This window comes from Aquarana catesbeiana, linkage group LG04, assembly GCF_042186555.1.
Source record: "Aquarana catesbeiana isolate 2022-GZ linkage group LG04, ASM4218655v1, whole genome shotgun sequence".
Taxonomy (NCBI): domain Eukaryota; kingdom Metazoa; phylum Chordata; class Amphibia; order Anura; family Ranidae; genus Aquarana; species Aquarana catesbeiana.
This window is the reverse complement of record NC_133327.1, coordinates 541,520,157-541,538,273: the sequence shown is the minus strand read 5'-3', so window position 1 is coordinate 541,538,273 and position 18,117 is coordinate 541,520,157. Positions and strand designations below refer to the sequence as shown.

Here is an 18,117-nt window from a genome sequence, read left to right as displayed (position 1 = left end):
TTATTTTTATTGAAAAAAAACGAGACTTTACAATCACTTTAATATAGATAATATCATAAGGATACTGAATATCGAAATCTTACAAATATCACAACTTTTTAACAGCTCCACCCACAACTAATAATCATATTGTAATATACATTTTGCCAAAACCATTTTAAAACTTTATCTGAAAGTATTTTAAAAGCACAATATAGCAACTCCACCAAAAACTTTCCACCAAAAAAATTCCAAAGACATGCTGGTAGGTTAATTGGCTTCTGTCCAAAACTGGCCCTAGTATATGAATGTGAGTTGGGGACCCTGGATTCTGGGCTCCTTGAGGGCAGGGACCGATGTGAGTGTGCGATGTATGTTTGGAGCGCTGCGTAAATTGACGGCGCTGTATGGGTACCTTAAATAAATAATAATATAATAGATGAGCATCTTAATGAGACACAATGTACAGGGATAGGGACAATTGTAGACATGCACCCACACTCACTCAGCTTGAACTGGATGGACTGGTGTCTTTATTCAACCTTACTATGTAACTATGTAACTGCTGTACTAATAATCCGATGTTAGTGCAGCAATCTCCCCTGCTGTGCTATGTTTTCTGACAGGGGTAAAATGAGTTAAATTGACTCTCCATTGCAATTGCCGACACCTGGCTATTTAAAAAGAATAAAGAAAAAAACGTCATGGGGTCCCACCCCAGTCCATACCAGACCCTCCTGGCCCCGCTCCTTTACAATAAGCTTTTACTGCGCCCTGATTGGGCAAAGCTTTGCGCAATCAGGGCTTGGAATGCACTGTGCAGCACGCGGCCTTGGGAGGGTCGAACACCGCCGAACCACCTGCATATTCAGGTGTTTGCTGAACGCGGCGAACAGCCAGTGTTCGGCCTAAACTCATGCTCGAGAAAAAACATTCGCCCAACAGTACTGGTTGTATATAATGTTGCCCAGCATGGATTGCTATGTTGAGTGCACTTTTTCAGCTGGATGTTATGAAATTGTTTAGGTTATTTTGAAGGTATTTTGGACCACTATTATTGAATTTATATTTTCTTGCATTGGTTCTTTTCACGGGTTGTGGCGAATGAGATTTTATTTTAGTTGATTTCTAAATTTTGGGTTAAGGATCAGTCAGTCATTTCAATAAAAGTAATTTTTGATACATTTATCAGATGAAGATTTCTATTGAAAGCAGAAGAATCAAGACAAGGGACACATCATACTAACTGTAAGTTATGTCCCTTGTGCTGATTATGTATTTTGTTAGCTAAACTTAGGCTTTAATAGGATAACATTCCCATGTACATATAGAAAATGGTGTGATTCACTAATCTAGGGAGCTTTCATGACTGATTTGTTCCTGTAAGGTGATTGCATCATTTTGCTTTGTTCTGTAGATTTTGGCAAAACATTTGAATAATTCATCTGACAACAAAGTTCCTAATGCACTGGGAGAACCAGCAATGGTAATTAAAATGTTTTGTCTGCATATAATAAGCAATGAGTGTAAATGTCTGCTCAGTATTTACAGCAAAATTGCGTTATCTGTATCTGGAAGATAAATGACTTTAAAATATCTATTTAAAGCCAGAAATGAAAATCTAATCTTTGGATAGATGTATATGGAGCATTGGATAAATGTATAGGGAGCATTGCCTACTTTCATCACTATTTTATCCAATCATTGTTGTACTGCACCTGTTCAAACCCACTCCCTGTTGACTATCATCTGTTGATCCTGGTACACACGTACTCTTCATGCAGGAACACCATCCTTGTTGCCTTTCTCACAACACCTAATCAGTTGCAAAACTACCTTGGAAGTTTGAACATGATTGGTAGAAGCAGAGAAAAAAGTAACACGGCAGAAAGTTCTGGAAGCATTGCCGGGACAAGGTCATCTAGCTCCCAGGATGAAGATGTACCCCCCCCCCTTTCTCCCATGATATATGAACATCATGTGTCCGCAAAAATTCCCTCCTCCTATCCCGCCCCCCCCCCAAAAAAAATTATGCACTAATCTTCACACTCCCCCCCCCCCCCCCCAAGCATAAATTCCCTTTGCAAGCCAAATTTCTTTCCAAACAAACATTTCCCATTTTGCTTTTAACACTTTTGACAGGCAGCCAGCAGAGAGAGATTCCGGTTGCTGTAGGGGTAGGGGATCTGGGCATCGGGGACACTACTGGCTGTCAGTTTGGGAGTTTGTTGCGTTTGCTTGCCTGCCCCCTACCCACATTCTTTATTGCTGGGACAGGAACAGTCTAGGGAGGAGATGGAGGGGGTAAGCAAACCCTACAGAGTCCCTATCTGACAGTCCTGATCCAGCAGCTTTGCAGTGGCAGTAGGGGAAGAGCAAGCTGGTTGAGAGAAGAGCACAACACGCACCTCCTCCTCGCTCTCACTGCCTCTCCAGATTTGGCTTGTCATTTCCAGTGCTAAACTTGACAGGAGTAGTGATGCTGCTGACACTACTCCTGAACATGAATCATATGGATAAGGGCGAAAAATCTAAACCGTGTGTCCAACCTACTCATGCCAGTGTGGTTCTGTCACTAAAGCCTAAGGGCATACAGAGAAAAAAATGTTCCCTATAACGGGGAACCAAGCAGGCTAAGATTGTGACAAAGAGTGTGGACAGCTGTTATGCGAAAACGTATAAATCATTTATTCATTGTCAGAAATGTACCACGTAAAAACATAGGTCTAGAATACATAAACACCCAGGTAGGGTACACCTTAAACCACTTGTTTGACACATGACAAGCATGCTAACATAAGACAAAAACACAGACAAGTACAAAAACATAAAACAAGATCATCTGGACTCCAAGTATACTGACATATGGGGAACCACCATGGCAAATGCCGTATCACGGGGGGGTTAAGGTGGTGCTACCGTGTGTCAGCCCCTTGGAGACTCGAGCAGGGGGAGAGTGAGGAACAAGCAACTAGCTAGGGGATGGATGGTGATCCTGCTGTACTTGAACCGATCCTGTTGTCCCAGACAGTAGAACAAATGGGTAGGGCACTAGTCCATCACAAATGCAAAGTTCCTGTGTGCTCGGAAGAGTATGTGGTCATGGGCTATCAGAGGATGGACAGAGCCCTAAGTGGTATACCTCAGAAACTGGGATTGGTGGATTGAGGGCATGTGCCCTGTTGCAGTGGAAGTCTGTGGCATGCAGTTAGCCCGTAAAGATGAAACAGGTCGTAGTGAGCATGATTGCACCTGTGGGTGACAGTGGGCCTCTAACCATCACATGGACTGTGAGTGACTGGCTGGAGGTGGTCACGATCATGTACCTGTCACCATAAGGTGAATGGGTGCAGTGTGGGGATCTTGCAAGTATAAGTGGAGGTTATAAAGAGGCTTGGACTGAGTGGTAGGGAGTACAATCATATAATGGTATCACAGGAAAAAGTCATGACAGTCCCAGGTAATGGCAACAGTACTTTACCTCTCCTGCACGAATCTCCAGCCAATCGCCGTCAACAGGTGTCTCCACATGGAACGCTTCACTCTGTGCCAGTCCTGACAATAACTGTTATTCAGGTTGCTATGATGTGAAAGCCAACCCTACCGGAGTCCCTGGGGCCGGTCACCGCATCCTCTCTAGAGTCACTGCCTGAAGGGGCCGGCCTTGCCGGGATTCAAGTGATCGGACGCTGGATCCACTTTGTGGTCGAAGAAATCTCCCCCTATGCTCGCCAGCACTGCAGAGGATGCTGGGATGGCATCACAGGCATTGATGACGTCAATGTGTTTCGGTATACGATTGCGTAGCTTCATCTGGACGTGTGTCAGTATACTTGGTGTCCGGATGATCTTGTTTCATGTTTTTTGTACTTGTCTGTATTTTTTTCTTATGTTATGTCATGCCATACACAAGTGATTTTAGGTGTACCCTATCTGGGTGTTTATGTATTCTAGACCTATGTTTTTAGGTGAGACATTTATGACAATGAATAAATGATTTATACTTTTTCGCATAACAGCTGTCCACACTCTTTGTCACTATCTTAGCCTACTTGGTTCCCCGCTCTAAGGAACATTTTTTTCTCTGACACTACTCCTGTCCGCTTGTAGCTCCAGGAACTGGTCATGCAAACACACACACACACACAGTACTACTGCGCCTGGGGCAGCCGTCCCTCCTGCCCCCTCCTTGTCCTGGCCCTGTAAGGAAGTGCACTAAGATTGATCCTTTATAGAACAGTATTTCACATTGCATTATACAGTACATTGGATTGTATTAGTGATTGGATACCTAGAATTTGCGCCCTATGAATGAAAAATATGCAAATGAAGCTGCCCCTTGAAGGTGAACAAGTCACAAAGTTGGAAAGATATATAAAATGTGGCGCCAAGCATATACAAGTGAATATACAGTATAAATCATGAACCAAAATCATGAACATATATCACTGCAAAAAAACCACATTTATTGTTGAACATATAGCAAGCGAAAAAGTCCATTGTTGAGAGTTTTCTCAGTACCAAAAAATGCTATTAAATGAAGCTTCTAGTTCTTCCACCACAGGTGCTCAATGAAAAGGTGACAACTCACCACAGGTGTTTGACCACTTTTTAAGGTAGGTCAAATTGCGCATTTGGAATAACAAATTGATTCCCACTACCAACACCACTCCAATGGACACCTCAGGATGAAGCTAGGGCATAAAAAATTGACTCCACGGGAGACGAGAGAGAAAGTCTCATAGTGTAGTACATTTAATAAAATTTAAAAGAAATGACAAAGTAGTAGGTTACACTCACATGTAAAAGTGCCTGCCTGGCACTAGATAAAACAGCATGTGCGGATCTGGCTGGTTCCTAATGCGGTAGCGTGCATTCCGCATCCCACTCGTAGGGTGTAAAGCCTGGTGTGGGGTGACAAATCAGGACCCGGGAGTGACGAAACCTCTGCTCCGACGTATGTTTCGCCATAAATGGCATCTTTGGGACATCCTGAAGACGTCATTTACGGTGAAACGTATGTCGAAGTGGAGGATTCGTCACTCTGAGTACCTGCACTGTTTGCATTGCCCTGCTTTAACTTTTTTTTAACTTCACCCATTCTGTGGATCTACTGTTCCTATACCTTTCTTTCTGCGTTCTGCATGTTCCCCCCCACCATTTATCAGCTCACCAGTCATCAGGTGGGGGTAGCTTTGACATAAGGGAAGCAAAGCCCTGCCTCTACTAAGATGGGCACTTCCAAACAGAGACACCGTACAGAACAAGGCATGGTGTATGTATCTATGGAAAAGATCAGTATCTAGGAAAAGATCAGCTACAGAGATCCTACAGGCAATACCCTCTGCCTTCTGCTGGTCTTTTGGGCACAGCTTTCACAGTTTTGGTTCTTTTTAAAGAAAAAAACCTTTCAACTATGCAACTGCAGGTGATAAGAAACTAGCCATTCCACCACCAGCGCTATCATATTGGGGCAACTAAAGAGTTCTCAACCCTAAATGGGCATCTGTAAAACACATTGACTGCATAATATAATTCCTCTGCTATTTACAGTGTTTTAATATATTGTGTCCTATGTACATTTTAATGTCTGGTATGCTTCCAGGAATTCCTATGGGATGTTCTAAATCATCAAGAAGGCCCACGTGTGAGAGACCACCTTAGCCACGGGGAAATACAGCTCTGTGATTTACCCAGAGGAATTGCTAATGACTTGTTGGGTTTTTCAATTGTACTGCTCTATAAGTATTGTAACCATAACACTGGCAAGGTAAGAAATCATATTTGGTAACTAGTGCAATAAACTTCTTGCCAAGGTACTGAGATCTCAACAGATGCAACCCTATACTCCTTAAAGTGTGATTCTGTTCCTTTAAAGCATGTTATACAGCACAGTTCTTGTGCTGTGTAATTTGGTCCCTTGTATCACCTAAAATACCTGTCTGATTCTGCCTGGTTGTGCCCTCCCCCCTGTAAACTGACCATGGTTTATCATGGCTGCTGAGCCTTGACACTGGTTAGTTTACATGCCTCCGACATCCGCAGCTCTCCTCTCTGCTCTGCTCTCCCCTGTCCTCTCCCCCCTCCCTGCCTGTCAGCTCGTGACAGTGCCTGCCCTTTCCCCTCCTGCTGCTGAAATAACTGTTAATGCTTTTTAATCCTGTGTGTTTCCTAATCCTGTGTGCCCACAGTCTCTGTGCTTTATTAAAAAAAAAATGCCATCTATACCTGATTTTAGAGCGCCACTCGGCGCTCACTTGACTCGCTGGCTCTTTCCTCCACTCTCCCCCCAACAAACGTCAGCGGGGGATTTTCGGCCCCTCCCACTCTAGCTGTCAGATCGATAGAGGGGAGAGCTAGCTGGTCACTTGAGAGCTGAGCAGCGCTCTGAAATCAGGTATAGACTACAATTTTTTAATGAAGGACAGACAATGGGACACACATGATTAGGAAATACACAGGTTATATAAATATATGGCAGTGGCTTAACAACCACTTCAAATAAAAATACAAGCAAGATATACAGTGGAGAGAACAAGTACCGTATTTTATACACTGCCGATTTTGCAGGTTTTCCTACTTACAAAGCATGTAAAGGTCTGTAATTTTTATCATAGGTACTCTTAAATTGTGAAAGACGTAATCTAAAACAAAAATCCAGAAAATAACATTGTATAATTTTTTAAAAAACATTATTTGCATTTTATTGCATGACAAGTATTTGATCACCTACCAACCAGTAAGAATTCCGGCTCTCACAGTCGAAGAGTACCTATGATAAAAATTACAGACCTCTACATGCTTTGTAAGTAGGAAAACCTGCAAAATCAGCAGTGTATCAAATACTTGTTCTCCCCACTGTACATGTGCTCAGATCTCAATAGCTTGTACAGGTATATAATCTATCAGGTGCTAAAGGGGTGTAACCTCATGTTAACATTAGAAATTCTGGATGAACACTCTGCACACTGCTATATACCCTTTCTAGCAAACTTTGCACTAAAAAAAGGTATTTTTAGTTCACACATATTGCTATACATCAGGGATATGCAAATAGCGGACCTCCAGCTGTTGCAAAAACTACAAGTCCCATCATGTCTCTACCTCTGGGTGTCATACTTGTGGCAATCAAGAGTCTTGCTATGCCTCATGGGACTTGTAGTTCTGCAACAGCTGGAGGTCCGCTAATTGCATATACCTGCTATACATGTTTAAGCTGGCCAACTGCATCAAAGTAATCCTTTTCTGGTCAGTCCTACTCTGCTCTGCAAATGCCTACTGTAGACACAATTCCAACCTGGGGCAAACAGACACAGTGTGGGGGAGAGCTACTAGGTTCAGGTCTGGTCACCGAAAAGAAAAAAGGTATTTATAATGTTTTTTATATCTATAAACAAATGCTTTGCCATTTATTTATATTTTAAACTGAATGGGTTGTTTTACAAGGCGAGGGTTTACATATGCTTTAATGAGGAAAAAAATAATGTTAGTTACATAAATATGCAAGGGTTGAATTCAGAGATGATCAGTGCTTTATCAAAAACCCATGAATGTGGGCTACTGATGCACTAAAATTGACCCTTGAATACACTTGCACCTTTTTCCAGTACAATGCATACCTGTTTTATATCTGTGCGGCGTTGTGTGCTAAAATGCAGGTCTGTTGGCAATGTGCTTTGAGATGGCATTTAGATGAATAAATGCACTGTGGTTCTAAATGTGGTGGTGGTGTAAATCAGGCTTCAAACTTTTTTCTTGCTAAGTATGTGAAGTTTGCTACTAACGTTCTAATTTTAACACAATAGGAGGCGGCTATATTGTGTCCACTGATAGATGCGCTTGGATCATATCGGTCAAGATTTCATCCAGTTGCACTCCTTCAGAAACAGGTATGTATGAATATACCAGGGCTCAAAATTTCAAGTCCTGAGCTACTAGCCAGGCCTCAAGGGTTACTCGCCACCAGTTGCCTCGCTCAACCACTACCCTGCCCCACCCCTAATTCCGCCCCTAAACATGCCCTCATAAATTATCTCATGAAATGACACTTAAATGTTTTATGCAGAATTAAGATAAAAAAAAAAAAATATTAACACCAACTTTATCCGTGCCCAACAATGCAGCCTGCCCGTGCCCACCAATGCAGCCTGCCGTGTCCACCAATGCAGCCTACCGTGTCCACCAATGCAGCCTGCCCGTGTCCACCAATGCAGCCTGCCCGTGTCCCCCAATGCAGCCTGCCCGTGTCCCCCAATGCAGCCTGCCCGTGTCCCCCAATGCAGCCTGCCCGTGTCCCCCAATGCAGCCTGCCCGTGTCCCCCAATGCAGCCTGCCCGTGTCCCCCAATGCAGCCTGCCCGTGTCCCCCAATGCAGCCTGCTCATGTCCCCCAAATTCAGCCTGCCCGTGTCCCCCAATGCAGCCTGTGTCCCCCAATGCAGCCTTCCTGTGCAGGGGAAGAGAGAGGAGAGCCGCCGCCCGGATGATCAGAACGTCGGGAACATAACAGCATTCATTTCAATAGCTGTGTGCTTCCCGCAGTGTGCGGTCAAATACAGCCCCTCCCCCTTGTCCGGGGAACTTTGAGAGACAGATCACCTGTCCCAGGATTGGACGGGTGATCTATCTATCAAAGTGCCCGGACAAAGAGGAGGGGTTGTATGTGACGGCGCGCGGCGGGGAAAACACAGCTATTGAAATGAAAGCTGTTATGTTCCCGGCGCTCTGATCATCTGTGCAGCGGCTCTCCTCTTTTCCCCTCAGATCGCTGGGAGAACGGCTCCCATACAACCCGCCTGCCGGCTGTGCTCGCCCCCCACTCCTAGGTAGCAATAGCTCGCTAGCCCTCAAAATCCACTCGCAAAATGCGAGCAGACGAGTTGAATTTTTGAGGGCTGAATGTACCATACATATATGCCTGAGCTTTAAACATATCCTAAACTTGCCAGCACGTTCATATCTGCATTTTGCCATCTTTCTAAAGGAAACTAATGATTTTGAGTTAAAGTGGAACTTCAGCTTTGCCAACCCCCCCCCCCCAAGGACTCTCAAATTGTAAGGAATTCTTAATTAAAGTGTTTGTCTAGCCGAAATACTTATTATAGTTTAGATAAAGTAGCGAAGGGTTAGAACCTCTGTCAGGTTTATACTGATATGTGGACCTCTGTTAGAGATATTTCCTCTCACGTACTGTCCTGGTTGCAATGGTTTCACTAGATTGTAAGTGAGAGATAACCCCCAACACAAACAGCAAGAAAAAGCTGATGGGAGTTGTAGCGTTCCACTTCTCTACGGAAAACAAATTAATTATCTATCTGTTACTGTTGAAGATTTCCCCTCACTTCCTTCACATAAATTTAATATTTGTTTTATGTGTTATGTATTAATTCCTCATAGTAGGCATAGCATATACGTAAAGATACTAAAGTGCCAGTGCTATGCCATAGCAAGCACCCCAGGTGCCAGCTTGTCCCTTCAGCTTTTCTGTTGAGCTCACTGAGACTCAAGAAGGTTTGTTGTACAGGTTTTTTGTCAGCTCTCATGGTCTAGGCTCTAAGCCCACTTTCTTTTGCTTTCTGTGCATCACTATTGGCTCATTGTTATTTGTAGTCAACCAAGTTATAGTGGTTCAGTTCGTGTTCAATTAAGGTTTAACGTTAGGAGGAGGAGTGAGTTGAGTTTTAGGGTTCAGTTAAAGCTGAACTCCAGGTAACTGATGTCACATTTGTTTTGCACATAATGTATAAACACTGTTTTACCTGCTCAAAAATGTATAGCTCATTTCAGTTTGGTGATCCAGACAAGTATTTGTGGAAGTACAGTCAGATCCTTGACCTGCATTGCAGCTGCCTTACAGCTTTAGGAACAGCTTTCAGATCACCCTTCCAGCCTACTGACTTGACAATCAAGGAGCACCAACACCTTCCTGTTGCCTCTGCTCTCTCCTCTTACCAGCATGTGCCTTATCAGCACCTATGCATGCAGTAGAACCGGATTAGTTTATAGTGCTGCCCCTGCCTCCATGAAGGGTTAGGCATAGGATTAGACTTTGGGTACAATAAACAATTCTGTCTTTATTTTTCTAAATGTAAATAATTGCCTGCACCCCTAAAGCTAATGTTGACAGGCATTCTTTTTAAATGCTGTGTTTGCTATTGAAATGTGAAGGAATGCCTTGAAATGACAAGAGTATCTTTTGACAAAAAGGTGGTGATTGGCCTGCCTTGTCTGCAGTTCAAACACACCTCAATTGGACATACCGCATCCAAAGAAAAACACCAAAAGGTTGCCACTGAATTGCCATGTGTACTTTAATAGAGGTCAATGAGATTTTGATAACCAGTGTTTGATGTGCGATCCAAACACATGTCAAATGCAGGAAAACGACACCTGTCAAAATGAACCCTTAAGATGGCATTTTACAAAACAAACCTTTAGCATTTTTTACATATTATTATGTTCTCATTCCACTTAGATCAAGGTATTTATTTCACAGGTTTTACAATGCATGACAAGTCTTCAGAAATGGTTTCTTCTTCCATCTCCTTGTGTAGGTCACACTTCCACCACAGATGGGTATGTTCTTTTCCCCTTATGTGTTTCTTGCCTCCCATTTTTGTTTCTTCACTTATTTTACTGGTTATCATGTCAGCAATGTTTGTGTTATTTTATTGTGACACTATAATGATTTGGGATAAAAACGAAATATATATATTACCGTAAAATCAGTTTCTCTGAGTTCATTGACAGACACAGCCTTCTTTATTCAGAATGGTAGGATTAAATCATCTCCGCAGGAGTAGGACTGGGCAGAATAAAAAAACAACCCCTGGCTACGCCCATGGACTGTCCTCCGTCAGTATATAACCCCCTCCCTGCTCTAGGTATTCAGTTTAGTAGCAAGCAGTAATAGAAGTATCAAAAAACTCCATTGAGGGGTGGGTGCTGTGTCTGTCAATTAACTCAGAGAAACGGATTTTACAGTAAGTAAAAAAATCCTATTTTCTCATTCGTTCATTGAAAGACACAGCCTTCTTTATTCAGAACGGTAGGGACGTCCCCAAGCAGTGCTGAACATGGGGGGTGGGACAGCGAAAAATCCCAAGGCTAACACAAAAGCCAACCAGGTAACAGGAGCTTCATACACAGGACAAGCTGGAACCCAACCTGTGCGATATCCCTTCAAGAGGGATTAGACCCTCTTAACAGCAGCCTGCAAAAAGCTTGCGGCCAAAAAAGGCACCCGCAGATGCCAACCCATCCACTTCGTAGAACTTGTGAAAAATGCGCGATGAACGCCTGAAGACAGAAGGCCCAAGATGCACTAGGTGCCCGAGAAGAATGTGCCGTAACAGGGAAAGCAGGAACCCGATTCCTGACAGAATAGCCCAGAGTCATCATCTGTCTGATCCATCCAGAAGAAGGTCGTAGAAGAAGCAGATAGCCCCTTTCTTGGCCTGTCCGTGAGTACAGAGAGCCTGACCTCCAAAAGACTCAGTGGCTGGCAAATACAACCGAATCCCCCAAACCACATCCCGGGCAGATAAGGCAAATTCCTTGGGATGTGTTGCCAGGGACACAAGAAAGGAAACACAATGCCCTTGTTCAAATGGAAACCCAGGGACGGAACTATAGAAAAGGGCGAAGCACTGCCTAAACCTGGGTAAGGTGAATGAGAAGATAACGCCACCCTTTACGACACCCTGTGAGCAGAGGTGAAAGCCACCAAGAGGCCACCTTCCAAGACAGAGTAAGCAGTGGAATCTCCTGAAATTTTGAGAGAGGGAGAGAGAGAGCAGCTCCTGGAGAACCGAAAACACCAAGTTCAGATCCCACGGCGGAAGAAAAAAAACGCACCGGTGGAAACAGATGTCTAACCTCTTGAATAAAAGGTATGCACCAGGGAGCACGAGACCAGGGGATACTGAAGACGACCACCCAGGCTGACACCTGGCCATCGATGGTACTCGAGGCGCATTCCTGCTAAACCTCCCATAAATGGGGGTCGGAATTGGAGCCACCTAGAAAGAACAAGGATGACTGCCCGGTGCTTCACACCAGGATATATGTGCTCTCCACACCCGGAGGTTAAAATCTCCTAAAAGATGGACTCCCTAGCCATCAACAGTGTCGGAAACTGCTGCACCTGGCTCAACACAGCCAGGCCGTTAAAACCAGTGACTCTAAGGCAGGATGGAAGAACGGCCCTGGGACCATAGATCCTTCCTGAGAGGCAGTTGACAAGGAACGCCGGCGACCAGGCGCACCTGGTCAGTGTACCCAGACCGACTGAACCCATCCGGGGATAATAGAATGAACCCCTGCAGCCGTGATCCTGCGTAAAAACCACAACAGAAGCTGGAGAGGAGGAAAGGCATAGGGAAACATCACTGGCCCCATGGGCCACCAGAGCTGCCAGAGCAACCCGTGACCTTACCAGAAACCTTGGTACCGTCCAGTTGAACCAGGACACCAAGAGAAATACCTCATGAGTGTCCCAGTGGGAACAAACCTGAAGAAACACGGCCAGATGAAGGGCCCATCCCTGGTCCAACCCTCGCCATCTGAGGTATCTGCCTGTCAGCATTCCACTCCTGGAATGCATACACCGGAAAAGGGCCGGACGAAACGTTCTGCCCACCGGGGAATACTGGCAACTACCAGGGCTGCCACAGCCTATTTGACCCGCCCTGGCGAAGGGCATAAGCCATCGTGCTTGCCTTATCCGACTAGAACTGTACCGGGAGCCCCCGAAGTCGATCCATGATCCAGACTTAGCCTGATCGCTCGAAGTTCCAGGATATTACCTGGTAGTCCGGATTGCACCAGCGTACAATGACCCTGAGCAGAGCTCAGTCCCAGGACATCCTACCCAGACTGACTGGCATTGGTGGTGACCCTGTTTAATACAAGGGGAGAAAGGATTTATCCCGCCAAAGAACTGGAGAGCGAGCCACCCTGGTTTCCTAACTCAGCCGAATCCGATTGTCCCGAGACCTCGGGCATTTGTCTCATGCCAGGATCTCCCCGGAGAGAGTATGTATGGAACTGCGCAAATGGAATCGTTTCAAAAAGGTAGAAACTCTCAGACCCAACACCCACATGCAGGTCCGCAGAGGGCCTACCTGCCGGACAGAAAAATAAAAAACGCAGCATGCAACTTCTGGAGTTTGTCCAAGAGAAGAAAACACGCTGGCCAGAGCTGAAGCTTGGCTTTAGATAATCTGACGTACTGGAAGGGCCCAAGCAGACTTCAGATAGTATAGATGCCTACCGAAATCAGTCAAGGTCTGTATAGAAACTACATTGCCCCTTGGGGTAGCCGAGAAATGGCAGAAGAAGATTGTCCAGGCAGCAAGGACCGCAAACCCCCACAGATGCAACCATGCCCGATCCGGGGCCAACACCTCGCGAATACCCAAGGAGTGGTGGCCAGACTATGCGCTGATCATGCGCCGCACCCACAGCAAAACAGAGGAAGTGCTGGAGTCAGGCACATAACGGAATGTGTAAACAAGCATTAGTGATGTCGATAGAAACCTGAAGGTCCCCATGATGAAGGGGTGCTACTGCCGTGCTAACGGGCTCCATCCTGACCTTCTGTACCCACAAGGCAGGTCAGGGCCTTAAACTGTTCCCGACACGGGAACCAGGACAAGCACACTCTGCAGCAACGGAGTTTGCACATCACCCCCACGGAGAACAGCAAGCAAGTATTGACATCCAGGGTAGCCCCCAAAATACCAGTCTAAGCACCACTCAGGAGACCTTAGAAGCTCAGCAACCAGGAGAACTACGGCCAAGAGGCGTAGCTGACATACTGCAGTGCCTAGACCGTAGGTCCGGCAATGCAGCAAAGGCAGGGGAATTCCCAAATGGGTACCTCACAGCAAGCGTTTTTTTTTTTTTTTAGAAACACAAATGCACTCTAGACCCTCCCAGTCTTCAAGGACAATATTGTCAAGATAAAAGGGAACACTTTCGCCACGCAAGACGGCTTATGAGGTATCGGCTCTCCGCCGCAGCCATCGCTGCATCCCCCATCTTAAATAGGTTCCTGCACAGATGTAATAAGTGTGATAACCATCGCTTTTTCATGCCCTATTGCAGTCATCCTCATTTCATGACAAGATAGGGAGCGTGGCTACCACCCAGCAAGGTGGGCCACGTCCTCAGAGCCAGAAAGGAGACAGAGGGGGAGGGCAGGGGTGCCATATACTAGGCTAAATGAATAAGCGCTACCCCAAAAAAACAGGGAGAGGGGGCCACCAACTGACACCCCCCCCCGCACAAGGTCCACATAGAGGACAAATACCAGGGCCCCTCACAGGGGGCGCAGACCGGGGGCCCCTCACAGGGGGCAAAAACAAGGGCCCCTCACAGGGGGCGCAAACCGGGGCCGCTCACAGGGGGCACATACCAGGGCCCCTCACAGTTGGTAAATACTGGTGCCCCTCACAGGGGGCACAGACCGGGGCCCCTCACAGAGGGAACAGACCGGGGCCCCACATGGGGGCACAGACCGGGGCCCCACACGGGGGCACAGACCGGGGCCCCTCACAGGGGGCAGAATACCGGGGCCCCGATCCAGGAGGCCACAGAAGCCGCGGCCCAATAGGTACAAAAACGCAGCCCAGCAGGCCGCAAAAGCCGCAGGCTAAATTTTGGCCGCCCCCACGAGCTGCGGCCTAAACTTTCGGACCTCCAAGCTGGTAGGCCGAAAAGCCTCAGCCTAAATTTTCGGCCGCCGGCCGCGAGTGCGGTAGGCCGCAAAGTGGCGGCCTAAATTTTTGCCGGCAGCGAGAGCGGCCCGCAGCTGATAGGCCGCAAAGCCGCGGCCTAAATTACAGCAGCCACTCACCTCCCAGGCCCAACCCTAGATGCCCCCCCAGTAACAACCCGAAGGTGGAAAAGGGGAACCATGTCCCAAAGCCCCTAGGCCGGGAGCTTGAGCCTCACCCGGGATGGGGAAGGAAGGGGGGCGTAGAACCCCGGAGGAACCGACTACCCCAGGGAGTACCCGCGCCCCACACCACTCCGGTGAAGGAGAGGAGGGGACCCCTTACCTCTCCAGCGAAAAGCGCGGGTAACGCTCCCAGACAGATCCTCCTCGCCACCAAAGTGGGGGGGCTGTTGGCCATGAGGAACTCTGCGACACAGGCCGCTGCGACCTTGTGAGACATTTAACTCCCAGGGACAGCCCCTGTCCAGTGGGGCTTTGTTGCAGCCGACCTAGCGCGTAGCTGTGGTCGGTGCGCGCTCGTTGGCCAGACCGGGGTGACCATTGGATCAAGCGTCCAGCCCGTCGTCCAGCCCGACAGTTGATTGTAGATCTCACCGGAAAAAATCCAGGAAAAAGAGCAAAAAAATTTGCAGGACTAGAGATCCAAGCAGGGAACTAGGTCCTTACTCCTGACTAGGCAGAAAAAAACTGAATACCTAGAGCAGGGAGGGGGTTATATACTGACGGAGGACAGCCCATGGGCATAGCCAGGGGTTGTTTTTTTGTTCATCTGCGGAGATGATATAACCCTGCTGTTCTGAATAAAGAAGGCTGTGTCTGTCAATAAACGAATGTGAACAATCATTTTAGGCCTGAAGATTACATAAAACACCCAAAGATATATTTTCTGAAAGCAGACACCTGAGAGAATAAAATGGTGGTAGTTGCAGATTTTTATGTCACACAATATTAGCACAACTGTTTACAAAATGCATCATTTCACTCAATTTTAGGGCACATTTTACTCACTTCAGTACCATATATTTTCCATAGGCACTGCTTTTAAACCCCTACAGGTCATCAGTTTAGAGTTAACCATGAATAGGGATCCTAAAAATTATTGATCTCACTCCAGCGTGTGTGACAATATGTAATGTGTAGCAAAAGCAGCATTTTCATGCAAAGGCGCCCCTGATGCATGTGTTTACATTGGTATGTATGTGGGGGGATTTTAAAGCAGACCTTCAGTATTTTTTTCATCTTTCCATCTATTAAATCTTCTGCCCTTGTTGTTTTACCTTTGGACAGTAAAACCTTTTTTTTCTGCAAGTAAATACCTTATACAGGCCAGCAAGGGGGGAGGGGGGGGGGTGCAGGTGAGTGGAGGAGGGATGAGTCATAGGAGAGCCAAGAAGAGCTGCAGAGGGGGCTGGATGAGGGTGGAGATATGAGGAGACTGCAGGACTGCAGAGATCCATGTGTATTCATGGAGAGAGGAGAAATGTCCAGGCAAGCAGTGGTGAAGGTGTGTCTGTCTGTGTAAACCCAGGAAGTGAACAAGCAGCAGCTTCAGCTGCCCACAGTTAAAATGGCTGCAGCCAGACTTAGTGGAGGGAGATTTCTGCAGCATATTTGACAAGTACAGAATCACAGTTTATATATAGAATAATATGCAGTGGTTGGAGGTAAGCTCCAGAATGGCAAAGATGTTTTTATTACAAATGATGTGAGCAGACACAAGTTCCTCTTTAAGTGCTTGGGTGTAACTTAACTTTTTTACTTATTTATTTACTTACTTTTTTTTTTTTTTTCAAGTATAGTTCTAGTTCAAAGCATGAGCCTTGTTGTAGAGGAGACTCTTGGAGGACTAAATAGGTCTGGGGCACAAATTGAACAAGAGTGTGTCAGTGTGGCTGGGGGGACAGTTTAAAAAGTAAGCTCATAGGAGGGAAATGTGTTGAAAAAAATGCTAATGCATCTGTTCTGATATTGGTATCTGTTATAAAAAAAAAACATTTACTTTAATGTCACTTTAAGACCTTTGTTGAGGGTGGCTTCCCTGTAAAACATGGGAGCTGACTTTGGTTTTCTGGGCACTTAAAAACCACCCTTTCAACCCATCAGAGATAATCTTCTCTCCACTCTTACCCATAAGGTATTGTTTCTTATAGCCATCGCCTGTGCAAGGAGAGTGTCTGAGTTGGTGGCTTGATTCTGTAAAGAACCCTTTCTGGTTTAGGTGGTGAAGAGGTTCAGAACTTTCTTCCTACCTAAAGTAGTTTCAGCCTTTCACTTTAGCCAGGGTATCGTTCTTTTGTCCCTTTTGTCAGAAGGAGAATTCCATCCATTGTTAGGATGTTTGTTTGGCTTGGGCTGTAAGAGTATCTGTCAGCCACTGCTTTCTTTTGAATGACTGTACTTTTCCTTCCATCATTTCTGGGTGGTTCAAACAGACCATTATACAGCCTAACGTTTTTAAGGATAGGGCACCACCCTTTCCCTTCAAGGCTCACTCTACTACATATGTAAGAGCCTTTTGGGCTCTTCAATATAATGCTACTGTTTCCCAGATTTGCAGGGCTGTTAACTGGTCTTCTGTGATCTCCTGGTGTATTTTCAAGCCCCATCAGATGCCAACTTAGGGTATAACTTCCTTCAGCTCTTTGAGCTGCAGGTAGTCTCTAGTTCTGTTTTTGATGAGCCTGTTAGAATTTTGTTGTTTGTTTCCCACTCTGCAGTTGGACTGCTTTTGGACATCTCTGCAGTTAATGACTTCCAATGTCCCACAAAGGACAAGAAGGAAAAAAGGATTTTTTACTCACCGTAAAACCCCCCTTTTTCCATTTAGTTCATTGAGGGCAGGGGTTCCACTCCACCATGTTTTATGATCATGCTCTCTAATTCTTTGCTACCCCACTGGATCATGCTGGCTTACCTTTTTTTGGGGGGGGCTGGCTTACAATTTTTTTGTTTGCCAGTGTCCAATCCTCCAATAGGTGACAGTATAACTTCTTGTGTCCCCCAATGGACTCCATGTAAAAGTTACAGTGAGTATAAAAATCCAATTTTTACAAATAAGCAGGGTTCAGTGGGTTTTCTAAAGAGAGAGAGTATAGCCAAAGTTGTTTCCTTTCAGATATTCTATCTCTTATGCTGCGTACACACAATCGGACTTGCCAACGGGATAATCTCCGTCAGCATTTCTGACGGAAAAATTTAGAACATGTTCTATATCTAAGTCCGTCGAAAATTCCGACAGAAAAAGTCAGATGGGGCGCGCACACACGGTTGGAATATGCGACCAAAAACTCCCATCTGACTTTTTCTATCGGAAATTCCGACCGTGTGTACGGGGCATAATTGAAAACCTTGTATGTGCTTAAAGAGGAGGAGGAATTACAGCTCTGACTTATTTAT

The 18,117-nt window shown here is 45.8% G+C and overlaps 1 protein-coding gene across 7 annotated transcripts in view; it reads left to right on the top strand.

Annotated features, from left to right (window-relative positions):
• The window catches only part of ERMARD (ER membrane associated RNA degradation), a 169,240-nt gene that overhangs the window by 121,730 nt on the left and 29,393 nt on the right, over nt 1-18,117 (top strand). For 6 of the 7 annotated variants that reach the window (XM_073627881.1, XM_073627876.1, XM_073627877.1 and 3 more), the window contains 4 exons: nt 1,397-1,465; nt 5,585-5,749; nt 7,785-7,868; nt 10,474-10,553. In XM_073627881.1, coding sequence (XP_073483982.1) covers nt 1,397-1,465; nt 5,585-5,749; nt 7,785-7,868; nt 10,474-10,553 — 398 coding nt within the window. The remainder of the gene's footprint in view (nt 1-1,396; nt 1,466-5,584; nt 5,750-7,784; nt 7,869-10,473; nt 10,554-18,117) is intronic. The other variant, XM_073627879.1, reaches the window with a different exon arrangement.